Below are 26,211 nucleotides of genomic sequence, written 5' to 3' on the forward strand. Positions count from 1 at the left end.
GGGTTAAAATGAGAGTCTGCTTGCTCATCTATTTCTAGAGACCAAAGATGTCTGATTCCTTCAATAAAAGAACAAACAAACTAGACAGACTTTTGATCTGGGTGAGGAATTATGAATGAAACAAGAGCCTTATACGGGTGTTAGAGCATGCGACCAGCAACCGTCCTCTGTCGCTGTTTTGTAGCACTCAATTGTGACACTGAACTTATCCTCTACTCAGAACAATGCAACACACATTCTTCATCATCTGCTTTTGTCTCGTCTTCTCAGCAACTGGTGAGTGATTCATATTCTCTCTCCCTCCCCCCCCCCTCTGTAAAAATTCATAATTAAAAAAATATATATAATGATAAAAAGTATTTTGATATAGATGGCCCTTCGTTATAGAGCACCTTCTTTATGTTTTCCGAAAAAAAGCAAATATTATCATTAGGGGGCGTTCAAATATTACGTAAGCATTTTTTTTGTCGATTTCGAACTCCCTCTTTTGTCAACAAAAATAAACAAATCATAAATTGATTTTTGCGTTTGTGTTCGAAAGTCGCAAACGCCTTGTTTGTTTGCTTTAACTTTGAGTTTAACACTAAAAATCTAATTTTAGGATAAAATTTAAATACAGTGTAACTTGGTATGAAACAAAATTTATTTTTCTATTCATTTTATAGAATTTAAAGTAGAAATTTTTTTGTGATTTACTTTTATGTTTAAAACTAATGGTCTCTGAAACAAATTGAAGAATTTCTTTTGCCCAACCTTTTCTTTTCTATAAAAAGAGGTGGGTCTACTACTCTTCATCCAAGTGACGAATTTTTGTTTTATGAAGAAAAAAAATTCTTTTTTTTCTTCAGTGCTTTTAATTTTAAATAACTTTTGTTTAAGCTGTGAACAGTGGCGTAGTTTCGTGAACGAAACCCTCCTCCGAAATTGAACATTACTTGATTAATGAACTATTGTACTGTAAATAGTATGTGATGGATATAAAAATGTTTTTATTATTCACTTTTTGTAACGTTCAGAACGTAATTGTATGAATGTGACGTACTGTTTACATGATTGATCATAGAGATTCCATAAATTTGGAACACAAGGGAATCAATGAAATCTAAATATCATAGAATTAAATAGTAATATAACATAGAATTATAGGGACTTTAAAATCAAACCTAAAAAGAATTATATTTTAATTGTAGATAAGCCTTTCTAACAGACAAGAACATTAAATAATCTCTTTCACCTAATAAACGAAGCACTTCGCACGTTATATTATATTTAATTAGTTAGAATTGTAATCTTTATTTATAAAATGAATTCAGTAAAATATCTTTATGAAGCCGAATTCCCATTCAATTTAATAAATAATTGGAGATTTTAATACATCTTCATCCGATCTTATGATTACTTCCTACGGAGTCAACCCTAACGAAGAAGTCTGGATGTTATGGATCACACGACATGAAAGGAATAATAACTATATGCTGCATGTGAAAAAAGTGCGCACTTGTCTTTTGAAAATGAATCTGCAAAAGTCCCTTGGAATTTCTGCTGTAAATAAAGCTTTTGGGGCATATGATATAAATAAAGGTTCCAACAAATGTGAATACACTTCTGATGTAATATTTTTGCTACAAGAAGCCCAACTGTATCTTGTACAATGATCAATTACAGTATTTAAATGTTTTTTAGGAGAAGTATAGTAGTTAAAATCACCGGCAGAGTCCAATCATATTAACTCAAAGGGTTCTTTGCTGGGTAGTGTTGACTGTAACCTGGGACTAATATAGGGGATATATAGGCCTTTTTATGACTGAAACAAACCATATTTTTTTAAGTGTAAGATCTTTTTCAACTGACAGGTTTCACACTGTTTGACATAATTACTCATGTCCTTAATAATATTCGACCAATAATAGTATGGATAAATAATACTTAACATTTTCTTTACGCCTGGATGACCAAATTCATCATGAACCTTTGAAATTAATTCTTCTCTTAAGGAGAAAGGGACTACAATTTTAATTAAACCTTTTTTACTTACTGTTAAAGCATCATTAATTTTTTTAAAGTTATTGTTATTTAGATTATCAATCATTTAATGTTCAATAAATTTTTATTTTTGAATTAAATGAGTAGAATAGCAATTATGATGAGAGATTTTTTTTCTTTCTGGAAAGCATACCTGCCTCATGATTAGTACTTCCTTTCTTATATTTTATCTCATATTCATACATTGATAAATTCAAAGACCATCTAAATAACCTACCTGTCAGATGTTTCCTCAATTAAACTGGGTCTGCATGGTCTGTATGCACGGTGAAAGGTATTCCATGAAGATAATGTAGATCCAGAGCATCTACTATTACTAAACATTCCAACTCAGTAATTGAGTAATTTTTCTCATAAGTTCTTAATTGTCTCGAATGGAATGAAATGGGATGTTGAGTTCCATCCGGGTGCTCTTGTTTAAGGACTGCACCTATAGCTTCACCTATAGCTTCACCTGAAGCGTCTACATACAAATGACATTTTCTCTATGGGTTGAAAAGACATAAAACTGGTTTGGAAGTTAACGCATTTTTAAACTCTTCAAATAATTTTTGACAGTCTTCGGTCCTTACAAATATAGCATATTTTATAAGTAATTTATTTAACGACAAATAATTTTGAATAAAACGGTGATAAACATTTATACTGCCTACTGCCTAAAAACTTCTGTAATGACTTGACATTATGAGGGGGAAGAAGTTTTTTATTAGTCTCTATATTTGAATCATTAGGTAAACATTTACATTCTGAAATCTCATAACAAAAAAACTTATTACTTGTTTTACAAAAATCACACTTAGAACCTTTCAATTTAATATTTTTTAACCTACAAGTTTCGAAAATTTTTCTAAATGATAGTTAAATGTTCTCGGATTCTGTGCCCTACAGTAAGTGCTGCTTTGACTTATTCACAATGCTTGAAAAAAATACATTATGGATTTCTTTTTACGGAACACATGGTAAATTTTCTTTTTATAAATGTCAATATTTTGAATTTAATAATTTTAGGTCAAATAGATTCGGATTTTATAGAACAAAATTACAATTTCGAAGCAAAGGAAGAAAATGACGAAGTGTTGTTACCACCTCCTCTGGATGATGATAATCATCGAAGGTTCTTAGACGGTCTTGTCATTGAAGCAGGTCGGCACCTTCTTTTTCCAGAACTTTATTCCGAAGAAGAACAGAATTCACCAAGGAACACCAAAGGGATAAAATATTTCGAAAAGAAAGGTCAACCAGAATTCGAAGAGTCCTACCTGAATCGGCCACCCCGAGTGAATAACTGTCCGAGTAATGAATGCACTCATTATAAGCCTGTCTGTGGAACGGACGGTAAAGTTTATGCGAGCGAATGTCACTTGGTGAAAGAAAACTGCGGGTGAGTGCAGTTAACGTACATTTAGAATAACTTTTGATCTTGTGTTCAGATTTTCTAAATCAATCTTAACTTTATTGCGAGATAATCTCTTTCCCCTACTATAAAATATAGAGAAAAGTGAATTCAGGGAAACCTTAACTGATCTATAAAATATAGATAAAAGTGAGTTCAGGTAAACCTTAACTAATCTATAAAATATAGAGAAAAGTGAGTTCAGGTAAACCTTAACTAATCTATAAAATATAGAGAAAAGTGAGTTCAGGTAAACCTTAACTAATCTATAAAATATAGAGAAAAGTGAGTTCAGGTAAACCTTAACTAATCTATAAAATATAGAGAAAAGTGAGTTCAGGTAAACCTTAACTAATCTATAAAATATAGAGAAAAGTGAGTTCAGGTAAACCTTAACTAATCTATAAAATATAGAGAAAAGTGAGTTCAGGTAAACCTTAACTAATCTATAAAATATAGAGAAAAGTGAGTTCAGGTAAACCTTAACTAATCAATAAAATAAAGAGAAAATAAAAGTTCAGGCTAACCTTAACCAATCAATAAAATTTAAAATGCTGCAATGTTTTTTTTTTTTGTGAAAAATTAAAATGAAAGCAAATTAAGGCAGGATTAGTCTGGATTAAGCAGTAGGAAAGTAGTCCTAAAATAATTTGCTAGTTGAGAACATATTTTCTGCACTTGAAACTTCATGGTTTACTCCAGGTTTCTGTCCCAGTCAAGACACCGTTCTTGAATATTTTAGATTTTATTTTGCAGTTTAACTAGTGCTGAAATTGTTTTCTTAGATTTGACTGTTACTTCTATATCGTCTGCAAATATACCCTTTATATTTCTTCTTGATCAGTTGGAAAATCATGAGTGTAGATGATACACAGAATTGGTGTTATGGCACCCCAGCGAAAACAGATTTGAAAGTGGAGTATGAATAATTAATTCGAATATTAAATGTTCTTATAAATGTTGATGTGCTGGAATTTTGATGAGAAAAATTACGACATTTATAGTTTGATCAATTAGGTATAAAAACATTTTGTTGGAAGAGATTGGTACCCGGGCTCAGAAGAGTCTCCCAAAGATTTTCACTATTTGACAAATATTGTCTGACCATTTGGCATGCTTATATAATTTCATATTTTTACGTTTACTTATTAATTTTTTAAAAGGAACACAAATGAAATTATTTACACGTTTACTTGACTTTTTTAAACAGCTACGAAGAAAAGTATGCTTAAGTATAATTTAAGGTAGCCGTTTCGCAATTTTGTCTTAAAGAAATTTAATTTCCTCCTTGCCATTTTTAAGCACTCATCTTCGTTCTCTTTTCCGTATACGTATGATTCCGTAGAGAAATACAAATTAGAGCTTTTTGTATCATCCATCAAGGAAATATGCGAACACAGTATTTTACAAATTGTGAACACGTTATGAATCTATAGTTGAAACAGCTGTTAGTTTAATTCGTTAGGATAGCAAAATTCCCCCCAAAAAATATTCAATACCTTATAGTACTAAGCTGAACTACTATTCTCCTACTGCTGTTGAATTTCTTTACCATTACCAATACATGCGCGAACCACACGATTTCCTGAATTATTGTTGCTAAAGGTTGAAGACCTCTAGATTAATACGCTTATTTGTAGATTTTTATACTACACCAATCATACTTAATCTCTAAACTGCCATCATAAATTTCTTTAGCACCACATTATTGATTGTCAGATAGTTTATACATATGGGTAAATTTATTAAGTATAATGGTGAGCAAGAACAGTCTAAATCAAGTTTATGAAACACTGAATAAAATATCAAAGTATAAATTTTCATAACATTTAAAATATAAAAATAAAATCTTCCGGAAAAACTAAGAAAAGTTGACAACAATTTTATTCATAACTTATAGCTTCATCACTAAGAAAATTTTTTAGAGTCGCTTTTGATGGCCCTATATTATAATATGTAAGAATAATTTTATTTTATTTTATAAGCGTCGTTGAACAGCCAACCCAATTTTAGGGTTTACGACTACTAATGTTCAACTTCGTCGCCTTGTAATTTTGAACCCAATCTGGTTAACAAAGGAGTTCCTGAATCAAGTATTGCGAGAATTATGCCCTCGTGGAAGACGTTTTGATGGAACTGACCCACATTTGCGTTACATGAAGATGAAAACCACGGAAACTTCCCATGGTTAGCCCGGCGGCAAGGGGGCTCTAACCCATGATCAATCTACCACAAAGGATATTTTTACGTCAGCAATGTGATCAGTGCAAGTCGGATGCGGAATTCGAATCGATCAGCCACTGTTGGGATTCGAACCCGGGACACCTCATTGGAAGGTAAACTCTCTATCCTCTGAGCCATCACGGCTCCCACGTAATGATTAAGTTTATTGTTTAAATAAGTAAAGAGAAGAAAGCACGTAATTCCCCGTTCAATTGATAAATTTTGTTTGAAAGCACGAAATTAAGATGCGCATTTAGAGCAGTATCCATTTCGTAATTATACATTTTGAGCTGTGTCCAGATTCAAAAACTCACCGACAATATAACGAAATTGCATGCATTTGGTGTCACATAGGCAGTGCAATGTGTTGTGTTAAAGTTCCCACTAAAAAATTCACCAATTGTGTAATAATTGAAAAGCTTAGTGGCGAAGTTTCTTAAGAAGGGAAACTTAAAAGAGAAACGAGAGAAATCTTATATTAGTCTAATTCAACAACACAATATAGATTTATTTGGGTGAATCAATAAATTACTTTGACTTATAAATTGACTTATTGATAGTCTTTGAGTGCTTTTGTAATGGAAGAACGTTTTAATTGCAACAAACAGTTGACGAGTAATCTCAAAAGAGGAAAAAATTCCGACATCTTAAAATCCCGAGGATGCGTACGCTACGACGTGAACAGTTATTGATAACAAGTGAGGGTTAGGGATTCATATATTTCTCCTATTGAATTTTGCGAATCACCAATAAAAGAAAGGCATTCTTATTATCTGTGCGTAAAACCCAATGAACACATATTCGAGGAAACACTACTTTAAACCCAATTAAGCTATCAATGCAATGCGAGGTCTGTACTAATAAATAGTTTGTATTGTCCATTTATAGGAAGAACAATGTGAGCAGTGGACACTGGTTGAAATGTATGGGGACTCATTATTTGTGTCCCTCCCGATGCCTGGACCTTAACGAACCAGTGTGTGGATCAGATTTGAGGATATACCACAATATCTGCTTGATGAGGAAAAGAAACTGTGGGTTTGTTTATGTTTTATATCTTTCTTACGTCATCATATTTTTCCCCGGAGAGAGTTGAAGAACGATGAAATACCTATTTTTGTTTATGTATTAGAGGAAAGAAATTTTCGTATCTTGGTTAAGAAAACAGTTACTATGGGAAAATAGTTCAATTGCTTGTTGAGAGATGGCGTTCTTAGCAAAAGAGAAAACCATATTAAAATGGTCGCAATAATAATAAGTAAAGCCGACTTCTTCCAATTTTGTTCGTTCAAATTTTATAAGTAGTCAGACGGTGTCATTATTCTATGGTAATTACCCTGAGCTTATATGAAGTTTTCGAAAATATCAAAATAAATTTTTTTTTGTAGGATTTTGCGTTATAACAATTGCCGAAACTTATTTACCAATTCGGTACAGGATCCTAAACAGAAATCTTCGCCATAATATCTGATATGACATGTGATTTACATTTTTGACATTAATTCACATTGATTATTTTGATTTGATTTTTTATACATATCATTAAATATATACTCAATTACAGAAAACCATCCAATTAATTGACAAAACAGTCTGATAGAAATTTGTTAATAAAAACGAGAAATAAAACTTTCTGCACTAATAAAATTTATATAAAAATACAAACGCATTTTCGTCTTTATTAATAAACAAACAAAATACAGCGATATTTTTTTATAAAGCGATGGAAAGAGAAATAAAAAATAAAAATATGCAGAAGTTGTCTTTGTTTTGTGTTTATAACTGCATTCGCTGTCAGAATACATTACATTTGCGTAATAATTCTTATCTTCTTTCTCTACCTCTCTTTATATTTTATTTCTCAGTATGTATGAAAGTGATTAGAGCTTAAAAAAGCCATAGAAAGTTTTCTAGTCTAATGTCATGTGCAATATTAAATTATTAAATTGAAATAGAAATGTATTGTGTATTATGCAGGATGTTACGCAATTAAAGTGCTAATGTAAACTTTTAAAAATTCTTGTCGACGAAGTAGGCGAAACAGAAATTACTAATTAATATTTAAATAAAGGAAAAAATATCTCTCGAATTACTATTGAGGAAGGTGGGAAGAAAACAAATAAGCCAGTTTGATTTCATGACTTTATTTTATTTTGTAATCGTCATTAAAAATCTGATTCATGTTTGGGTTTACTGTTATCAATGTTCTATTTTGTAGCCTTGTCATTTTGAACCAAACGTACAACAAAGGAAACTCCAGGATTAAGAAATGGCAACAGTTGAAATGGCAACGAAAACCTACCACGGTTTGCCCGACAGAAACGGGATTTTGACCTAAGAATCGCCTACTTCTGATTTAGAAAATATTCACATCAGCACTGTGGTTGATGTGAGTTGAGAACAGATTTCGTATCGAACGGCCATAGCTGGGATATGAACGATGGTCACCACATTAAAAGGCGAGCTTTGCTCCGGCAATCAAACACGGTTGATATTTCCAGTTCCACCTTCCTCACTAGTGATTTCGATAACGCTTTTGATCTCGTCTCGTCATAAGCTTACGCTATTACATAGGCAGAATAGAATGATTTCTATTATAGTATTAATTTAGCCAAAGCAAAATATATCAATAAAATAGAGTGAGAGGCACAAAAAAGAATCGAAATGAAAATAAAACATAACAAGAAAAAATTACAAAATAAAAATTCAAGAAAAATGCAGAATAAAACACAAAATGTAACATATAAAGCGAGTAGCGAAGTCAAAAGTCCTTTAACTTTCTGACATTTTGCAAAAATGATTAAAAAATATGTTCGTAACTAGTTTGCAAGATTACAAAATATAAAAAAAACGTAAATAGAGTTTAGTGGGATACATTTTATGTCGTGTTCCTACAGAACCATATTACATTTGTGAATTACCTTGCATGGCCCCGAAATTGGATTTGCACACGGTAATTATTTTAAACTCTCTAATTCAAAGTTTATAATTAATAAAAGGTTGAATTTTAACTATGACATTTTAATTTTGATGATTTTTTTTTGAGAAATTATTTACATTTATTGAAAAAATTCTCTAGTAAATATTGGAAGATTTTCAGTCATAGATTTGCCCGAATTTGATTTGCACGTGGTAAAAATATTTAGATATCTTTAATTTTATCTATCTTTTTTGTATAAATAATTATCATAATCGTTGGACTAAAGCTAAATATTTTATTTTCTGTCCTCACAGGAAATTGTTACAAAAGCTCCCCCTTACTGTTTGTTATGAAAGATTCAGTCGTAAGTAATAACTTTTATATATTTCATATTTACTGTTTCTTTTCTCCAAATAAATAGGGTGTTAAAAAAGCATGAAAATGGTCAAATATTTGGAGAAATATGCTTTTGAACAAACTTCTTAATGTGCACGTTTGAAATATTTTAAAAGATAAATTAAATAATCTAAAATTTGAGACTTCAAACTCACCCCTTGGTTGATGGGGTGGGAAGAAAATCTTCAGTAAGAACCCTTTATGTATTTCATGTTTGGATTCTCCGGAAAAACATATGCTTCAATTTGACTGTCAAATCTACTTACAGATGGAGCTGTCATCGGGACATAATAATTAGTTGAAATAATTTAAATTTGAGATATCTTGACAAAATACAGTCAGACCGAAAAAATAGCCGTCGTTCATATTTTGAAAATACTAACTAATAATACATAACTAGATCCTCACATGACCCCTTTAATTTGTTGTGATCCGAGGGTTGGCGCTGAGACGTAGGTTCGAATCTGTGAACTAAAACGTCTTAGCTTACACCGCTGCTTTAGAGCTTGTTCGTAAGTTCGATCTTGGTGCCTTACAGTGTGTCCCATCTGTATCTAAATACATATTTACAAGAAGTAACTCACTTCCTGTTTCACCTGAACAGGAAAAAATACATCGAAAAAGAGGAGATAGAATCTCCCATCGAAATGGAGTCACTCCTGATTACAGCTAGTGTATCGGTCATGTTTATATGCGACTTGAAGTATATGATGTTGCATGTCATTTACCAAACCCTAAGGCATATTAGCAACCCCATTATCTCAGGCAAATGATGTCAGCCCTCTATTTTACCTCAAACTGAAACGGCTTCTTTTTTGTATATACAGCCTTACTGAGAATAGGCCTTTACATTTTCATTAGGCTTGAGATCATGAGAAATGGCAGGTCAATTTCGAAATGCACTCAATTATTCAGAAACCACTAATTTGAAGATTTTACAGCGTAAATGCAGCGTATTCTCCTGCTGGAAAATCTGACTTGAGTCCACATTACTCGCTTCAATTGCCAATAAATGAGCATCTAGCATTTTTTGGTAATCTCTATCCTTCGTGAGGTCAAGGAGAAAAGGCTATGTGAAATTTACCATTATAGCCGAAGCCCATCTATCACCATTTATAAGCCTCCACATTGCTGGCCATTTTCTGAAGATTTTTCTCCTTTTTTCCCATCTTCTGTGTCGTTTTACATTTGCGACAAAAAGTTTGCGATAGAAAAAGAACTAGTTATAGCTCACGTTTAAAGCTATCCAAATAAAAGAATTGAATAACCATGGAAAACAAAATGAAAGAATGGAAAATAAAAGAATTAAGATGAACCTGACAGTGTTGTGTGCTTTTATAATGATATGCAGAACGAGGATTATCTCTATTATACAGCATCTCTCTCTTGCTGTATAATAGAGAATCTCTATTATACAGCAAGGTGGAGGTTCATTAATTGTGTGGGAAGGCTTCACATACGGTTAAAACATAACGTAGCCTCTCCTTCAGGCTGTATAGAGATTGCTGATAATCAGAAAGCACTAGAAATCCGTCCATTGCAGAGAAAATTGGTAACTCAAGTTGGATTTTCCAGCAGGATGAATTTACATGGTTTACCCTTTTATATGACCAATACTCTAAAAAAACGCGAAGGCTTTCCTCAATGAGACTGTATACACCAAAAAGGAGCAGTTTTAATTTGTGGCTGAAATTTCAGGTTGTCATCATTGAAACCTGGGATAATATTGATGCTAATGGCCTCCAGGATTCATTACTTTCGTTACTTGTAACGAAAGTAAAAGTAAAAAGTACGTAATTTTACTTGTAATTAGTTACTTTTGAAAATTTTGTACTTATACTTTTTTTTCGTTACATTTTCCAGAAAAAAATACAAGTATTTGAAACGAGAATGTCGAGAAAAATCATTGCTTTTTTCGAATTTTTTAATAACATTTTTTCGATTTTGTTTTGTTTTGCTTTTTAATTTTGTTTTGAATTTTAATTTTTTAGGAGAAAAATTATAAACTAATAATTTGTAGTATTTTTTTTTTCATTGCTCACCCTTTTTACATCGGTTACCCTTTTCTAAGGAAAACAGTTCACTGCCATATAATATGATAGGAGTCATATAAATATTTATTATTGCCTTGAAATTTAATTGTCTAGATTTTATTCAGCTTTTTAACACGTGATAGTATTTATTAATCCTGAATAATCTGCTGATTTCAAGTGTAATATTCTTATCCTTAAAAATGACAGTACAGAGGTATATAAATCGTACAAATTAATGGACATATGCAGTTTGTCATAAAAGTTAAATAAATATCTATTCCTTGAAAACCAACATCTTCAAATCCACACAAATTTCGCATTTCTTTAAATTTCCTTTGATTATTGACAATTTTGTTGCATTTCGAAATTGTAAAAAAAATTATTTCGAAAAACTATAATCAAAGCTCACAGAAAATTTACTTTTTTTACTTGTAAAATTTGTAGGGGATATAATTTTCTAAAACAATTTTTTTTGAATAAAAAAAAATCTCTGGATTTTTTTTATTTTGATAATAGGTCACAATCTAGTTTGTCTCAATACTCGATCCAGAAGTTCCCTTGTCTTCTGGGTTGGGTTCAAATTTATAAGGTTACGGAGTTGAACATTCATGGTCGTAAATTCAGGAATGGTTCGCCTGTTGTATAATGAAATAAAAAGGCTAGTAAGCATATATTTATTACTGTACGAATTTTGCTTTTTGTTCTGCATAAAATTATTTTATTTACTTATTTATTTTTAAATAAAAGAAAATATTCATGTGACGGTTGTTATTCAGGAGGTACAAAACGCTTGAATTTGAACAACTTAAATATTATTGCAAGTTATTTCAAGTAAGTTAAAATAATGGTCTTTTAAAATATCTTAATAATTTTGAAACATAAAATTTACTTAAGTAAATTTGATAACACAGTTGCATATCATTAAGATTTCCAAAAACACTCAACGATATGAAAAATTAATTGAAAAGATGGATGTATCTAAAAGAGTACGACTTTTTGCTCTCTTGAGAATTTAATTCTCCCCAAACTTAAAAATTGGTTACAAAGTGTGTCAACAGATGGCGCTAAAGTTAAAAAACTCCGCTAAACAGTCATTTCTAAATAACTAACATTTGCAGCAAAAACGAGAGTCTGAGACCATAACCAACAAGCGCCCGGACATATATTTCAGCCGAAACGGTCTGATAGGCAGCTCCAGGCATTGTTTTAAAAAATTTCCATTTAGGAGCACCATCTGTTGGTAAGATATGTAATAAATTTTTTTTCCAGAAACAGAAGAAAGTAAAGAGTGTCCAGACGAGTGTATCCCAATTGCCAAACCAGCTTGTGGAAGTGATGGTCTGATTTATTTTAATGAATGCTTCCTCAGGATGAGGACATGCAAGTAAGTTAAATTCAAAAGCCCGGGTCACAATGTACATTTTATTTTCAATTTTTATACTTTTTATTTTTTACTCATTGGCAAAATGGGTTTTGTTTTGGGTTTGATGGCGTGCGCACCTTATTTGGACGTCATCACACTTTTCAACTGTGTTCAAGAATGATAGTAAACAGTGCGCACGTGTCATCATTGCATGTGTTGCTATGGCGACCACTGCTGTTTGATAACTTTTTTGGAATTCTTTTTTTCACTTTTAATTTTGCTAAGCATTAAGTTAGTGAGCCATTTTTTTTAAATTTAATTTTTCTTATTCTATAAGGTGCCTTAAGAAATATTGTTTTTCAACTGCCCTCTAAGGCTATGGATGGTTGACCATATAAAGCTAAGCGCTGATGGGGCTAATACACCCAAGCTTGTAAAAATGCACCATCCAATATTATTATGCTCGTAGTGTTTTCAATATAAGGCATTCTTTCAATCTAACTTTCGACGAAACAAACAACAAATGAATTCGGAAGACTCCGCAAGCTTGCTACGATGCTGCCCAACAAATAGCCAACGGTGCTATTTTACACAAATATAGCCAAATAAGGGATAGCACTCAAAACATGGCTAACCTTAACACTTTATTTATGCTGTGATATTAATCGTGTTAAATTTATTTTAGGCTCACGACCTGTTAGAATTCATAAATTACAGAAAACTCTCTTGAATGGTAAAAAGACGCGTAAATTTAAACACAAATCGCAATAATAAAACATCCTAGAATATTAAGCCTATTCGCACATAGGTTTGTAAGCATAACATAAGCGGAGGGATACACCGGAAATTTTCTAAATTTCTTCCGGTTTTAAGAAGTTTGTTATTCTTTATATTCAGTCCATCCATAGAGTCAGTGTTGAAGAATTTCGTTAGAGCGAAATTGTAGTCGAAAAAGAGATCAGAGTTAGAACCTACAGATTAAAGAAAAAACGCAGTTTTTGATCCTATAGAAAACTATTTAGACAAATATTTAAAGCTAAGGGACCCGTCTCCTGCTCACTCATTTTGAAAGTGTTGGAGCCCTTGATATTAACTTCTATGTTTTACCATACATCAGTCATTTTTCAAAGCATATCAAAAAACTTTCACCCTACAATTATGAAACTCGATTATCAAAAATGCATGCTGGTGGTCTGCAGGTCCTGAATAGAAATTCTAGCTACAGACATAGCTATCTAGATAATCGAAAGTATTTTACAGCCGAATGCAGAGGTGCATCACGGCAGTTTACTATAAAACATAACAGGATGATTTCGCAAATTTGCGGTATTTTCCTTGCGCTTCAGTGCGTAAGATTTTGCGTAATTGCGCATACTCACTTCCAGTGCTCACTCGTCAGTTCTGGTTAAATGCGCATGCGCCTATGAAGAAATATTAAACTTGCTTGAATGAAATTAATAGCAAGTATCCTTAATCCCCCCCCCCNCCCCCCCCCCCCGTTAACGTAATAGAATACTATTTTAACTTCGACCACAAAATCAAAACAGACATTTACGATGGCTGTAGACTGTCTCTTTAAAGCTGTGGCATACGATTCAAGATGCTTTATTCTAAGTAAAACTGCGGTCTTATGAGCAGAAAAATTTGATAGATTATAGATTTCGATGAACTCAGCGATATTATTATTATTAATAGTTTAAAAAATATTATTGAACTTAAATTGATTATTCAACTTCTTTTAACTAAATTGTATTGTTGAAAAACAAATAAATGTAATTTAAAATTTTGACTTAGTGAGAATTTAGTTTCTTATAAAACTAGTGCAATCAGACGAGCATAATATTAAACAAAACCAATAAAGTAATTTTTTTAATGAATAATGGTTTTAAGATCAAACAATTCATTTCTAAATTTTATCAATACACTTCTTTAAACTCGCATTCCATGTCTCCGTGTTTTTACTTCGAAGATAGGCTTAAGGAGAAAAAAAAATTAACAGCTATAAACAGTGTGCGTGTAGCTTTGTCTTTGTAGTGTAAATCAAGCCAACATAACGTAAAGGTACGTAGCATCTAAAATAAACGCGAGCATGAGCAGTTGCTTCAATCTTATATACGGAAGCTAACCTAAAAGTTCGAAATCTCCCTATTAAATGGATTTGTAATTCACATATTTCGAGGAGTTTTGAAATCAGTTTAGGAAATCAATGGGTCTGTGTGTTGTTTCTAAAACCACTTGTTGATATCAGCAGGCCTGCTTGGTGAAACTAAGGCAGAGAGGTTTTGTATTTCAGTTGCGCCGTTTATGACCAAGAATACAGCTTCAACCACACACACGTCACAGCCCGTTTATAGGGTAGATCTAATCATACATCCATTCATTCACAGATTGCAATTTTGATCTGCGCCAGAGAACGATCAATCTCTAATTCAGTACCCCAACAGGTATTGATTTGTTATGGGAACATGGAGGACTCTGTGACCCTGCAGATTAAACACGCACCAGTCACCATTTACTACACATACTGTTCGGCCGGTGGGAATTGAACTCAAGACATCTTAAACATGTGACCCTACCAACCAGGATATCTCGACCTCTTGTAGAATGCAATAATAATTATAAAAACCTAGTCTGAAATTAAAAACTTGTCGGGCTAAATATTTCCCTAATTTCCAGGTACAAAAACTTTTATTTTACAGGTTGTCTTAAAATTACGTTTTGCTGCTCTCAGTGGAAATTATGTTTTCAGGCATTGAAAAATACAGCGCGTCTCAGTGAAATGCTACAAATTAAGAGAAATTGGGGAGGCATCTTGATGACTTCAAATCATATATCTGATTTATACAGGAACATCATAAAGAAATACATCGCAAGTGAATATTCATTTTAATAATGCCGTTGTCGTACGCTATTACGACGCAAGGGGGCGCTTCTTTTACGTTCAAGGTCAAGAATTCAACTTCTGCCACACACATACGTCACAACTCGTTTATAGGATGAACTCATTCCTACATCCATTCTTTCATTCACAAATTGCAGATTTGACCTGTGCCAGAGAGCGATCAATCTCTATTCAGTACCCCCAGATATATTGATTTGTTATGCGAACATGGAGGACTTTGTGATCCGTCATATTTATTGTGTATCAGTCACCATTTACTACACGGAGAATCTTCGGCGTTGATCGTACTCACGACCACCTGAGTCTGGGCCCTATTCCCTATCAATCAGGAGCTATCTCAGCCTCCCCGTTTTAATAATAAATGAACTGCAAAAACAAAAAGGACATAGGCTGTGGAATGTGTTGGAAATTTTTTCCACAGCGTTGGCGCATGGAATTCCGGAACAATCTGGGCTAATCTCGAATATCTATTGAGCTTACGCACAACACCGTCTACCATTTCAGGAGCGCATCTTTCATTGCTATGTAGATGCTCCTTCTTAAAAACGCTTAACTGAGACTCCGTATATAGTGCTACAAGGCAGCCAATATGTTAAGAAATATTCTCAGAATATTTTTTAAAAGTTTATAATTCTGTGCAAGCCAGATCGAAAGAATTAGGAACACTAACATCGCCGTTTTTAAAATTTATTTTGTGTCAATTGAAAATGTTACAAAACCATTAACTTAAGGGGTTTATAGAAAAAACTGTTTATTTCCTATTTTCAAAACTGACTAGACTCTCTCAACGTAAACGAACGCGAAATGATTAAACCCACATTCTTATTCGAATCCATCAACTTTGGAAACCTCAGTGACCATCAGCAGGCAAACATGAAGAATTCTCGTGATAGCCAAACAGTACTTAGCTGTGTTTATGGAGTCTGATTATTTTTAACTTGATATTTTAAGAACTATTCCTAATTTTTTGTAATATTTGAAACCTGCTCACCAGGAAAGAATAGACCGTCATATTGCCCACATAATACTAAGTATAAATCAACTTCCTACCTATTGATTTTGATCCCAGCTTCAAATATATCTGAGAATCCCTAAAAGGCTTCTCAATAATCTCAAAACCACCATAAATTTTATGAAGACAAAAAAAGTAGTTAACAGAAAAGCAGTGTTAGTTAAAAACGAGGAGATGATTTTCTTTTATGAAAGGGGATTAACATGATTGTACTCACCAAAGTTACCCAGATTATACTTTCTTTGTAGATAAAATTGGCGTGATCTCCCCTCTCTGTTACCATGGTTTCTTCAAATCATGATTTTTTTCTTCCTGCAGCAGTTAGTTCCGGTGAGAAGTTAGAATGCTGGGATGGAGAAAAAGTCGAGCCGTAACTGTGGTTACAATGGGGGGGGGGATAGCGTATAACTCTAAGATTTAAAAAAGATTATAAATGGTTGTATGAAATTGTTACAGGCAAGGAATCGTACAAGTGCCAATGGACAATTGTCTCTTTATACCCAAATGCCCACAAGTCTGTCTTCCATTTTATGATCCTGTTTGCGGCTCGGATGGTAATCTTTACACCAATTATTGCAGAATGCTACAAACCAATTGCGGGTAAGCTCTTCTCTTTGTGCATCTACTTGCAGGGAGTTCTATAATGACTACTCCTAACATTTATTTAAAAATTCTTTGTCAAAAAGTTGAAAATGAAGCAGGGTATACTTATTTGGCTTCGCAAGTTAATAATTAAGGCAGGAAAAGAAAGAAGATCGAAATCTGTAGAATTACTATTGATGAAGGCGGGACTGAAAATACCAAGACTTGTTTGATTGCTCGAAGAAACAGAGGGAGGATTAGTAAAAACAATTCCGAGTTTCATCAGACAATTAAACTGATGATTTTTTTCATCTCATCTTTCAAATTTTGACAGCGTTTTTGTTACTTCGTCGCTTAAATTAGAAATTTGCGACTCCCAATGAGTACACTTTTTTTATGCCATTTATTATAAGAATTTTTTAAAAATATTATAAGGGAGGTCATTATAGATAGCTATGTATAGATTTTGATGCCATTTGTTATAAGGATTTTAAAAAATGTATTATAAGGGTGGTCATTATAGATAACCATATACAGGGTGTCTCAGTTAAGCGTTTCAGAACTTTTAAGAGGGGTAGGGGGCATCCTGACGACTCGAAATCATATAGCAATGTGGGGTCGGAAATGCTTTCCTGAAGCGGTGACGTACACAGAAGCACCATAAAGAAAAGAGACCGTAAGTGAAAAATCGCTATAATAATACATTGAAAAAATTATATGGCCTCCTCGGTCACCCGACCTATCATGTCTTGATTTCTGGAGTCATATGAAAACACTGGTTTATGACACCCCTGTTGATAATGCTGGTTGCAAGAATCGCAGTAGCTGCCTGCGAGATATGCCTGGAGTATTGCAGAATGTTCGAATGTCCATGCGCCGGAGATGTGAGGTGTACATTGTAGCCGGTGGCAGAAACTTCGAACACTTACTTTGGCCCATGTACCATATAATTTTTTCAATGTATTATTACAACGATTTTTCACTTACGGTCTCTTTTCTTTATGGTGCTTCTGTGTACGTCACCGCTTCAGGAAAGCATTTCCGACCCCACATTGCTATATGATTTCGAGTCGTCAGGATGCCCCCTACCCCTCTTAAAAGTTCTGAAACGCTTAACTGAGACACCCTGTATATCTTTTGATGCCATTTGTTACAAAAGTTTTAAAAAAAATATTATAAGGGTGGTCATTATAGATAACCATAGGTAATTTTGGACTGAATAATGCGTAAAGTATAGTTGGTATATCTATTCTAATATATTACAAAAGCGTTACCATCACTAATTTCGGTGCTCAACTTTATGCTACATTTCGTTTTGGTGTGCAAAAACTATAAAACTTAAAAACCCGAATTTACGATGATATGCAAAAAATGGATAGGAAGTGCGATGAAATAAAAAAAATTACATTCTCAATTATATAGATCGGGAATAACTTTTTGATAACTTTTCGAAGGGACTGTTAAACTTTTAATAAAAAATAAAACGCGAACCGCTTTGCAAAACGCAGAAAGGAAACTACAGAGTTGAAATCTGATGAGCTAAAAGAGCCATTTCTGTTTATGAGCTCACTCTTTTTTCGAACTTTTAATTTGTTCGAAAGTTTCTACAGTTTTGAGTGCTTCTGTGAATTTATACTCACTCTTTTGCTTTACGTTACATTTTGTTTGTTTTGCTGCTCAAAATCCATAAAACTTAGAAACTTGAAATAATATACTTGTGAAGAATATACTGAAAGGGCCATTTTCCTTTATAAACTTAACGTGTATATTTTTTAAATTCAAATTCCTCTTAAAGTAATTGCAATTTCAAGTGCATAAGTATGAAAAAAAACTGTTTTCTTCTTAGCCAAGTTTAGTGAGAAACACAGTTTTTAAAGTTTTATTTTATTTTTTGAGTTTTACTTTATATTTTTCACACTCGACTCAGGTATGAAATGTGAATGAGTTCGATCAGAATTAGTGATGCGAAGTTGTTATACAAATAATACGAAACTCAAAACGTTTCAAGCAAGACAAAAATCAGTATGGTTACGAAATTTGAGGAGGAAAATTAATTTACCGAATAAATAATGTTAATGAGCATTAACTAAAATAGAACAAGTATCATCTTTTCCTAAATGCCAATTTCAACTTATATGTTTTCTCCGTTGAATTAAACACATTGTGCTGATAAAAACTTGAATATCATTATTCTAAATATTTTCAGCTCTTCTATTTAACTATTCGGTCAAATCCGGGAGAATGGTGATCTGAACCTTTTGTAAGGTTGTAACCTTTCTTGTATTATTGGTACATTCGCAATTAATATTTCCTTCCGTTTACGATCGACATGAAGTGTTCATTCTTGTCAATCGTTCGGTTTTTCATAATAAAATAAATTTAAAAAAATCTGCTCCAAATGAGGAAGAAGTTTTCCTTTCTCGAGAGTGATATATGATAAATATGTTAACTTTTAATCTTTTCCTCCATTTTTCTATTTTCAGGAAACAAGTAAAAAAGATGCCGTCAAGCTTTTGTCAAGGAAGTACTTAAAAAAAGGAGCGTTTCTCTTGGATGGTTGACTGCACTATGATTTATTTAATACATATTCTACATTTTTTTTTTGAAAAAAAATATAATAGTCTGTACATAAATATATATATTTATTTAATGAAAATGAGGATTGTATGTCGCATGATATTGAGATAATGTTTGTAACTCATTTTGGTAGAATAACCTTTCATTAAATTATGAGGGTGGGGGGATTGAAAGCGTTTAAACTTGAGGGTTATTCAAACAAAGTGGTGAAAATATAGTAGCCTTAAAATCATCTACTACTCAATGGATGCATTTAAGGATTTTTTAACTGTTAATTTGTCATTTTTTTCCAAAAAAATATTGTTATTTTTGGTTTTCACGTCAAACCCTTTGCTGTTGTGTATGTCCTCAACCATTTTTCGTTACCGTTTTAATTGAATGTCGGTTTCCATTTACTACAGCTAAGAGTTGTACTTATAGTATTAAACAACTGTTAATTTAAGAGGACACAATACTTCATAATTCATCACAACAAATTATAAGAAATTCTCCATAACAAGTTCTATGTCATTTAAAACTAATAGCCGTCGAAGTAGCATGTTCAGGTGAACTTAGAATAAATTATAAAGTTTTGAAAAAGTATTTTCAAAATATCAAACTAATTATTGTTCTCCGGATTACACAACGAGGAAGTAATCCAACAATATTTTGTTTGAATTTTGAAAACATATTTTCGGCTGTTGAAATTTCATGCCCCACGGTATAAGGTTTTCTTGCATTAAGTCTATAATGCTTTAAAGAAAAAGATAATATTCCGAAAAATATTTGATAAAATATGTTTAAATAAATGTAATAGCGTTTTTTTTCTTCATTATCTTGCATATTATGTTCCTCTAATAAAGATTAATACTGACCAATGTAACAATTATACATAAACTAAATGCTGTCTCAAAGGGCTTAATGTTACCTTAGTAGAAACTAACTAATACATTTTGTGATTGCTGTTTTTTTTTTCGTTTTCTTAACAATACTATAAGTTAATAATTTTAAAATGTATCCTTTCATTTTGTGTTCATATAAATGTAATTTATAAAATTGAAAATCGTTTACTAATAAAAATTACTTTTGTACTGGGCTTCTTTTTTTCCAGAAATTAATTTTTTAAAGAAATTTATACCACAATGCAAGTGGAAATAAAGCGACTTTTTTTAGAAAAACACTCAAACGAAATATATTATTCGAAATTATTTTTACGGTGTAATTAATTCTTTCAAAAAACTAAGTAAAAGGAAGATTATTTTATGACTGATTTGGGATTCTGCCTTTCGCTAACATCAGCATGAAATTTTCAAAAAAATCGAATTTTATTTTTACATAATTGGACAGTATAGTAGTATAATTGGACCTCAAATATCTTCCAAATTGTACAGCTTCTCATTTCTAAAGAAGTATTGTATAGAGAACGTTCTAGTGTTGCTGTTTCCGAAAGGTGTTTCTAGTATAACTAGGGTTCCGTAAAAGGTTCGCAAGGTCGCAAAAACAGTTATAATTTTTTTAACATGTTATATTTAGATAAAATCAAAACAATCCGTTGAGGTCATTTTTATGAAATTATTGAAGGAATGTGCTTTCGAAAAAAATAGTGTTATATCAAAAAATACTTTTTTCTGATAACGAAATGTATTGAATAAATAATGAAATAGTTTAGTATTTATAAAATAATTCCATCTATATTTCCCTTAAATATTTTCAATTCAAAGAGAATAACAAAATTCAACATTTATTCAACTTTCATAATTCATTTTCCTTTCAAGAGAAACCTTGATTCAGCTTTTTTTTTATCATCTCATTTTCAGCATATGCAATAGACTAAGAAATAATTCAGAGCTAGACTGCATGTCACTCTAGACTTGAGAATTGAACTGTCTAAAATGAAATATAGTTTTAAGAAAATGAGTGATAAAACAATGAAAAAAATTAACATTAATATTTTAAAAATCATTTTATTTTATTTTATTAACGTCGTTTGAAAGCTCCGTTATAAAGCAACTCCGTTGCTTTATAATTTTGAGCCCTATCCAGATGACAAAGGACTCCTGGTTGGGTGAAATTTTGCCTTCGAAGCCTTTTTGCCTTTTGTGTTTAACTAACCCGCATTTGCGTTTCATGGAGATGAAAACCTCCCACGGTTAGACTGACGGGAAAGAACCCTAGCCCATCATTCATCTACCAAGGAGAAAAATTTCATCCGCACCATGGAGGACTTTGCGACTCGACAGATTTAACGTGCATCAGTCACCATTTACTACACGGGGAGTCTTCGGCCGGCCTGGGATTGAACCCATGAACTCTTTGACATGGGCCCTGAGCCCTACCAAGCATGCTATTCCGGCCCTCCAACAGCTCATTTTTTCGACAAGTTAATCTCGCCGACAGTTCAGTTCGCTGACACGATCTCTTCGCCGACAGGTCATTCGGCCGAAAAGATCATTTCGCCAACACGATCATTTCATTTTCATGATCAATTTAATTTTGATTTTGTTCAAATTTTTATTTTTTTTCCCTATTTTCTTTAATTAGTTGCTCAATTTTTTTCCCGAAAAAACTTTCTGCCTTTATTTATATTTACTATGCACTATTTTGTGGTAGCTATAAAATAACTTATTTATTTAAAATTTGCTTATTGCTGAAATTCGGGATACAAATATTAAGCATCAGCATTGCTTAGTTTCGCCTCAATCTTTCACGAGCACAATTTCTAGCGATTTCGATTAAATACGCTTTTCTACGAAGACAAAACTTTTGATCTAATAATTGGATCTTAGAATTGAAAAATTTTTGCCTGCAATTATAAAATTTATTTTTTCAAAAATAATTTTATGTAAAAAATAAATTTTAGTAAATATTTCTTTATTATAATTTTATTTAATAATAGTCGAAAAATGTTTGCTTTGTAAGGTGCCAAATTTGAGAGCGAAATCGGCTGAATAGTTCCTGAGATATCAAATCTTAAATATTCAACTTCATTAAAATTCTTTTTCTTGAGAACTATTCAACTGATTTCGTATAAATATTTTATTTTGCTGTGTAAAATTACACACTTTAAAACGACGTAAAAAATTTTACACCTTACATTTCAAAATTTTTTCGACCATTATTATTTAATCGTTATATTGAGCTTTTATTGTTTGTATTCGGGAGATTTATCTATCGCCTGCAGCGTTTAAAATCCGCTCACTGGATCAAAAAGTATTTAGAATAATCTGTTTTTCATTTTGTTTAAAAAAGTTTTTATTTGAAATTTTTCTGGTCTCATATCCAAAAAAGTTTAAATTTCCAGGATAAAACGTCCACTGTTGTAAAAGTTTTCAATTTTTGTTTGTGGTAGCTTAATTCAAAATTTTTTTTTAATTCGAAAAAATGCCGCTTCAAAAACTGAAATTAGGTGATAGAAATGATAGCCTGGTTGTCAGAGTGCTGGACTCACGTTTGTGAGAATCCAGTCGGCCGAAGACTCCCCGTGTAGTAAATGGTGACTGGTGCGCGCTAAATCTGTCGGATCACAAAGTCCTCCATGTACCTATTTCAAATTAGTACCTCTAGGGATACTGAATTAGAGATTGATCGTTCTCTGGTTCAGGTCAAAATTAAGATCTGTGAACGAATGAATGGATGTATGAGTGGGTCCACCCTATAAGAGGGTGTGACGTATGGGTGTGAAGGAAGTCGAATCCCTGTCCACAGGAAAGTAAGGAGAATCTCACCCCCCTCTGGCTTAATGGCCGATGACAAAAACAACAAATGAAGGAAAATAAGAAGAAAAAAATAATCACAACAAATGAATATTAGTGAATTATTAAGCTTAAAAATTAAATATGGAAAATCCATAATATTTTTATTAAGAAGGGTCGATGAGTGGAAGATTATATTTCTCGCAACAAATATGTTACGCCTTATACAAATATTTTGCTTAGCCAAAATTAATGCTATTTAAAAAATATTTTACAACCTATGCATAAATGCTTCAGGTAAATATTATGCTGGATGCTACGATCCAGCTATAATAATCATTTTTGATTTAGTATCTTACGCGAGAGTACATTGAAACAACAACAAAAATGGACCACGCTGCATAGCTTTTGATCTAATGATCGGATCTTCACGTTCTAAGAATCAATGGTCCGAGAGGGTACCTCAAATATGCTAATTAATTAGTGCATCCCCACTGTATTATTTACGCGAATAATTTATACATTTGTTATTATATTTTAATTAGCTTTAATTTTGGGTGAACAATATATCTGTATTTGTCGTAACATATTAGTCGCGTGAAATATAATATTCTACCTAATCACCTTTGTTGTTGAAAATGTTCTGTATTTACCAAGTTTACTTTTTTAAAGTTAATAATTCTGGAAAAATATTTTTTGTGAATTTTTTTTCCGTATTTTTCCCTTATTTTATTTCAGTTTTTGAAGCTGCATTTTTTTGAGTTAAAAACAAAATTATTAAACTTAGCTTCCTCATACGAAAATTGAAAACTTTTACAACAGACTCTATGTAGGAAGTTTTCATCTAGGAAACTGAAACTTTTTCGGATATGAAACCAGTAAGATTTCAAACAAAGTAAAAACCAGATTATTCTAAGTATTTTTTGGTTTATTAAGCGGTTTTCAAACACAGCAGGCGATAGATAAATAATGAAATCACCCGAAAACATACAATAAAAGCTCCATATATCGACTACAACGATAAATCCGCTATTACAACAAATTTCCTAGTCACCGTAGAAAGCCTAATAATAAAGATACAATAATTAGAAGTTTATAATGAGTTAAAAATTGCTAACCTTCCGCTATTACGACAAATTCGTTACTGGGAAATACTTTTCTGTCATTTAAGTCAGCAACATTTTACGAAAAAAGATTTAAGTAGAAGACATTTTTATTTATTTCTGGTATAAATACAGAAAAGCGAAAATCGAACATCGTTTCTTTCTTACAATTTTATCCTATTACTTTAATAAGGCAATCCCTATACGATTTATAGGTAAGTTATTTTCTTCCCAACAGAAAGAAAAACTCCATTGCTATTTTTAAAATTCCTAGCGTGTCATTGAAAAGAATGCATCTTTTGTTAAGCACATTTCTTTTATACTCCTTTTTTTCCCCCTAAATTACACAACTTACTATTAAAGTAAACAATGACTGCTTTCAATGACATCAAAAAGTTTATTTTATTTTTTCTAACAAAAACTTGTTACGATTTATAAACTTGTCGCTCAAACATTTCTGTGCGAGAAATTTGTCTTTGATAAAGTACAAAGCTACGTTATTCAGTCTACAATCTGTAGGGGGGGACAGTCTACTCTAGATAACTGTTTCAAATCGAAATGGACGATATTTTAAGTTGCGAAATCAGACACAAAAACGTACTTTCTTTGTTCCTTTTTTTCGATGGATTCGGATTTCTGACCTCCAAAATATAGGGAGTAGCCACAATCTGGTCCCTAAAGTTTGATCAAGGGTAGTGATCCAAAGTTTGGAACCCTTAATGTTAATTTAAGTTTTTATTTTGATATATCTCGAGAACTTTTCATGCGAATTTTAAAAATTTTGCACACAATTACAAAATTCGTTTATCCAAAAATAATTCCAAGCAGTATATAAATTTTAGTAAATGTTTATTATTTTATTTAATAACAGTAGAAATAATTTTGAATTGTAAGGTATACAATTTTTTTCATCATTTTAAAGGATGTAATTTTCCATGGTTACCTTAAAAAATCAGTGTAGGGAATATCCAGTATATGTAAACCGGGAAATGGCCCTTAAATTCAAAAAACAACTGCGTAGAGAATTACTTGCAAGTGTGAAACAAACAATGGCCCACACATTCTTGCAGAATTATTATTTTAGTGAAACCGGATTTTATTAATAATAATCACGTCTATTGATAAACGTGGTAATAAATGCACATTAATCACGCTTCTCGTTCTGCATTTGCCCGGTATTCCCTCTACTGATATTTTTCAAGGGTAAGGACTATGGCCCTGCATTCCGCTCATCAACATTGTCCCTCTCCTTTTTTGGATGCAAAATCTCCATGTAGAAAAAAAAATATTTAAAATTCAAAAAACAAACACTTTCTACATATTCTGATAACAAAAACAAATTTTGACTGCTGTGTCTTTCTTGGAAAATATTTCTTCAGGATCTGCAAGGGAAAAAAACTATTTGGGTATGGATTCAACTTCAAAATTGATGGACTTCAATTTCAAGCTACCTTCCTATGTGATGACGTACTTTCTTCAACTAATCTGAACTTTCTTTGTCCTTCTTGGAAGCCGGTGGGATCCGTTCACATGCTAGAAAAACACATAAAAATTATTTTCATTCAGCATCCACCACTGGAATGAGGTTGCTACAATAAGAAACTTTAGAAAGTCATGTGATTTTTATGAATTTCGACCAATCAGCATTTCGAAATCTGTTTGTGAATGAGTCCCTACTTAAGGGAGAGGTTTTCAATACGCTTCTCACCGATGATATAAATTTAAGTAAATAGCTGGGTTAAGTTCAAAACTATAGTTCGATATGAAAATAATAGTCTGCCATTGAAAGATTTCAAAAGATAATGAAGATCTGTTGCTTATAAGTGAATAAGTTATAAATTATAGTACTCTAATTAAGACCAAAGCAAAAACCACAAATTGAAAAACCAGAATGCGTTTTGGTGGATACTTTGAGATATTCGAAGACGATTTTAATGTTTTCGAATTCAATGCCAAACTTCACATAAAGTCTAAAGTGGTATTCATCTTTTTT

General features: G+C 32.2%; 1 protein-coding gene across 2 annotated transcripts; it reads left to right on the forward strand.

Annotated features, from left to right (window-relative positions):
- On the forward strand, positions 1-20,519 carry LOC110282007 (ovoinhibitor-like). Of its 2 annotated transcripts, none has more exons than XM_043039676.2 (7): positions 1-276; positions 3,052-3,424; positions 6,548-6,697; positions 8,894-8,943; positions 12,278-12,392; positions 16,742-16,885; positions 19,351-20,519. In XM_043039676.2, the coding sequence occupies exons 1-7, from the start codon at positions 225-227 to the stop codon at positions 19,397-19,399; spliced, it is 933 nt and encodes a 310-aa protein (XP_042895610.1). In that variant the 5' UTR covers positions 1-224; the 3' UTR covers positions 19,400-20,519. The 2 variants fall into 2 exon arrangements, with proteins under 2 accessions (XP_042895610.1, XP_042895611.1); XM_043039677.2 differs by having other exon boundaries at positions 39-276; positions 12,284-12,392.
- The last annotated feature ends 5,692 nt before the right edge of the window (positions 20,520-26,211 follow it).

The sequence above is a fragment of the Parasteatoda tepidariorum genome, chromosome 5, assembly GCF_043381705.1.
Source record: "Parasteatoda tepidariorum isolate YZ-2023 chromosome 5, CAS_Ptep_4.0, whole genome shotgun sequence".
NCBI lineage: Eukaryota > Metazoa > Arthropoda > Arachnida > Araneae > Theridiidae > Parasteatoda > Parasteatoda tepidariorum.

What these genes read in the sequence shown, in the direction of transcription:
- LOC110282007 (XM_043039676.2), top strand. Translation starts at nt 225, where the DNA reads ATGCAACACACATTCTTCATCATCTGCTTTTGTCTCGTCTTCTCAGCA. An exon ending in ATGAGGAAAAGAAACTGTGG is followed by an intron (nt 6,698 to 8,893) that starts GTTTGTTTATGT and finishes CTGTCCTCACAG; the next exon opens with GAAATTGTTACAAAAGCTCC. An exon ending in CTCAGGATGAGGACATGCAA is followed by an intron (nt 12,393 to 16,741) that starts GTAAGTTAAATT and finishes AAATTGTTACAG; the next exon opens with GCAAGGAATCGTACAAGTGC.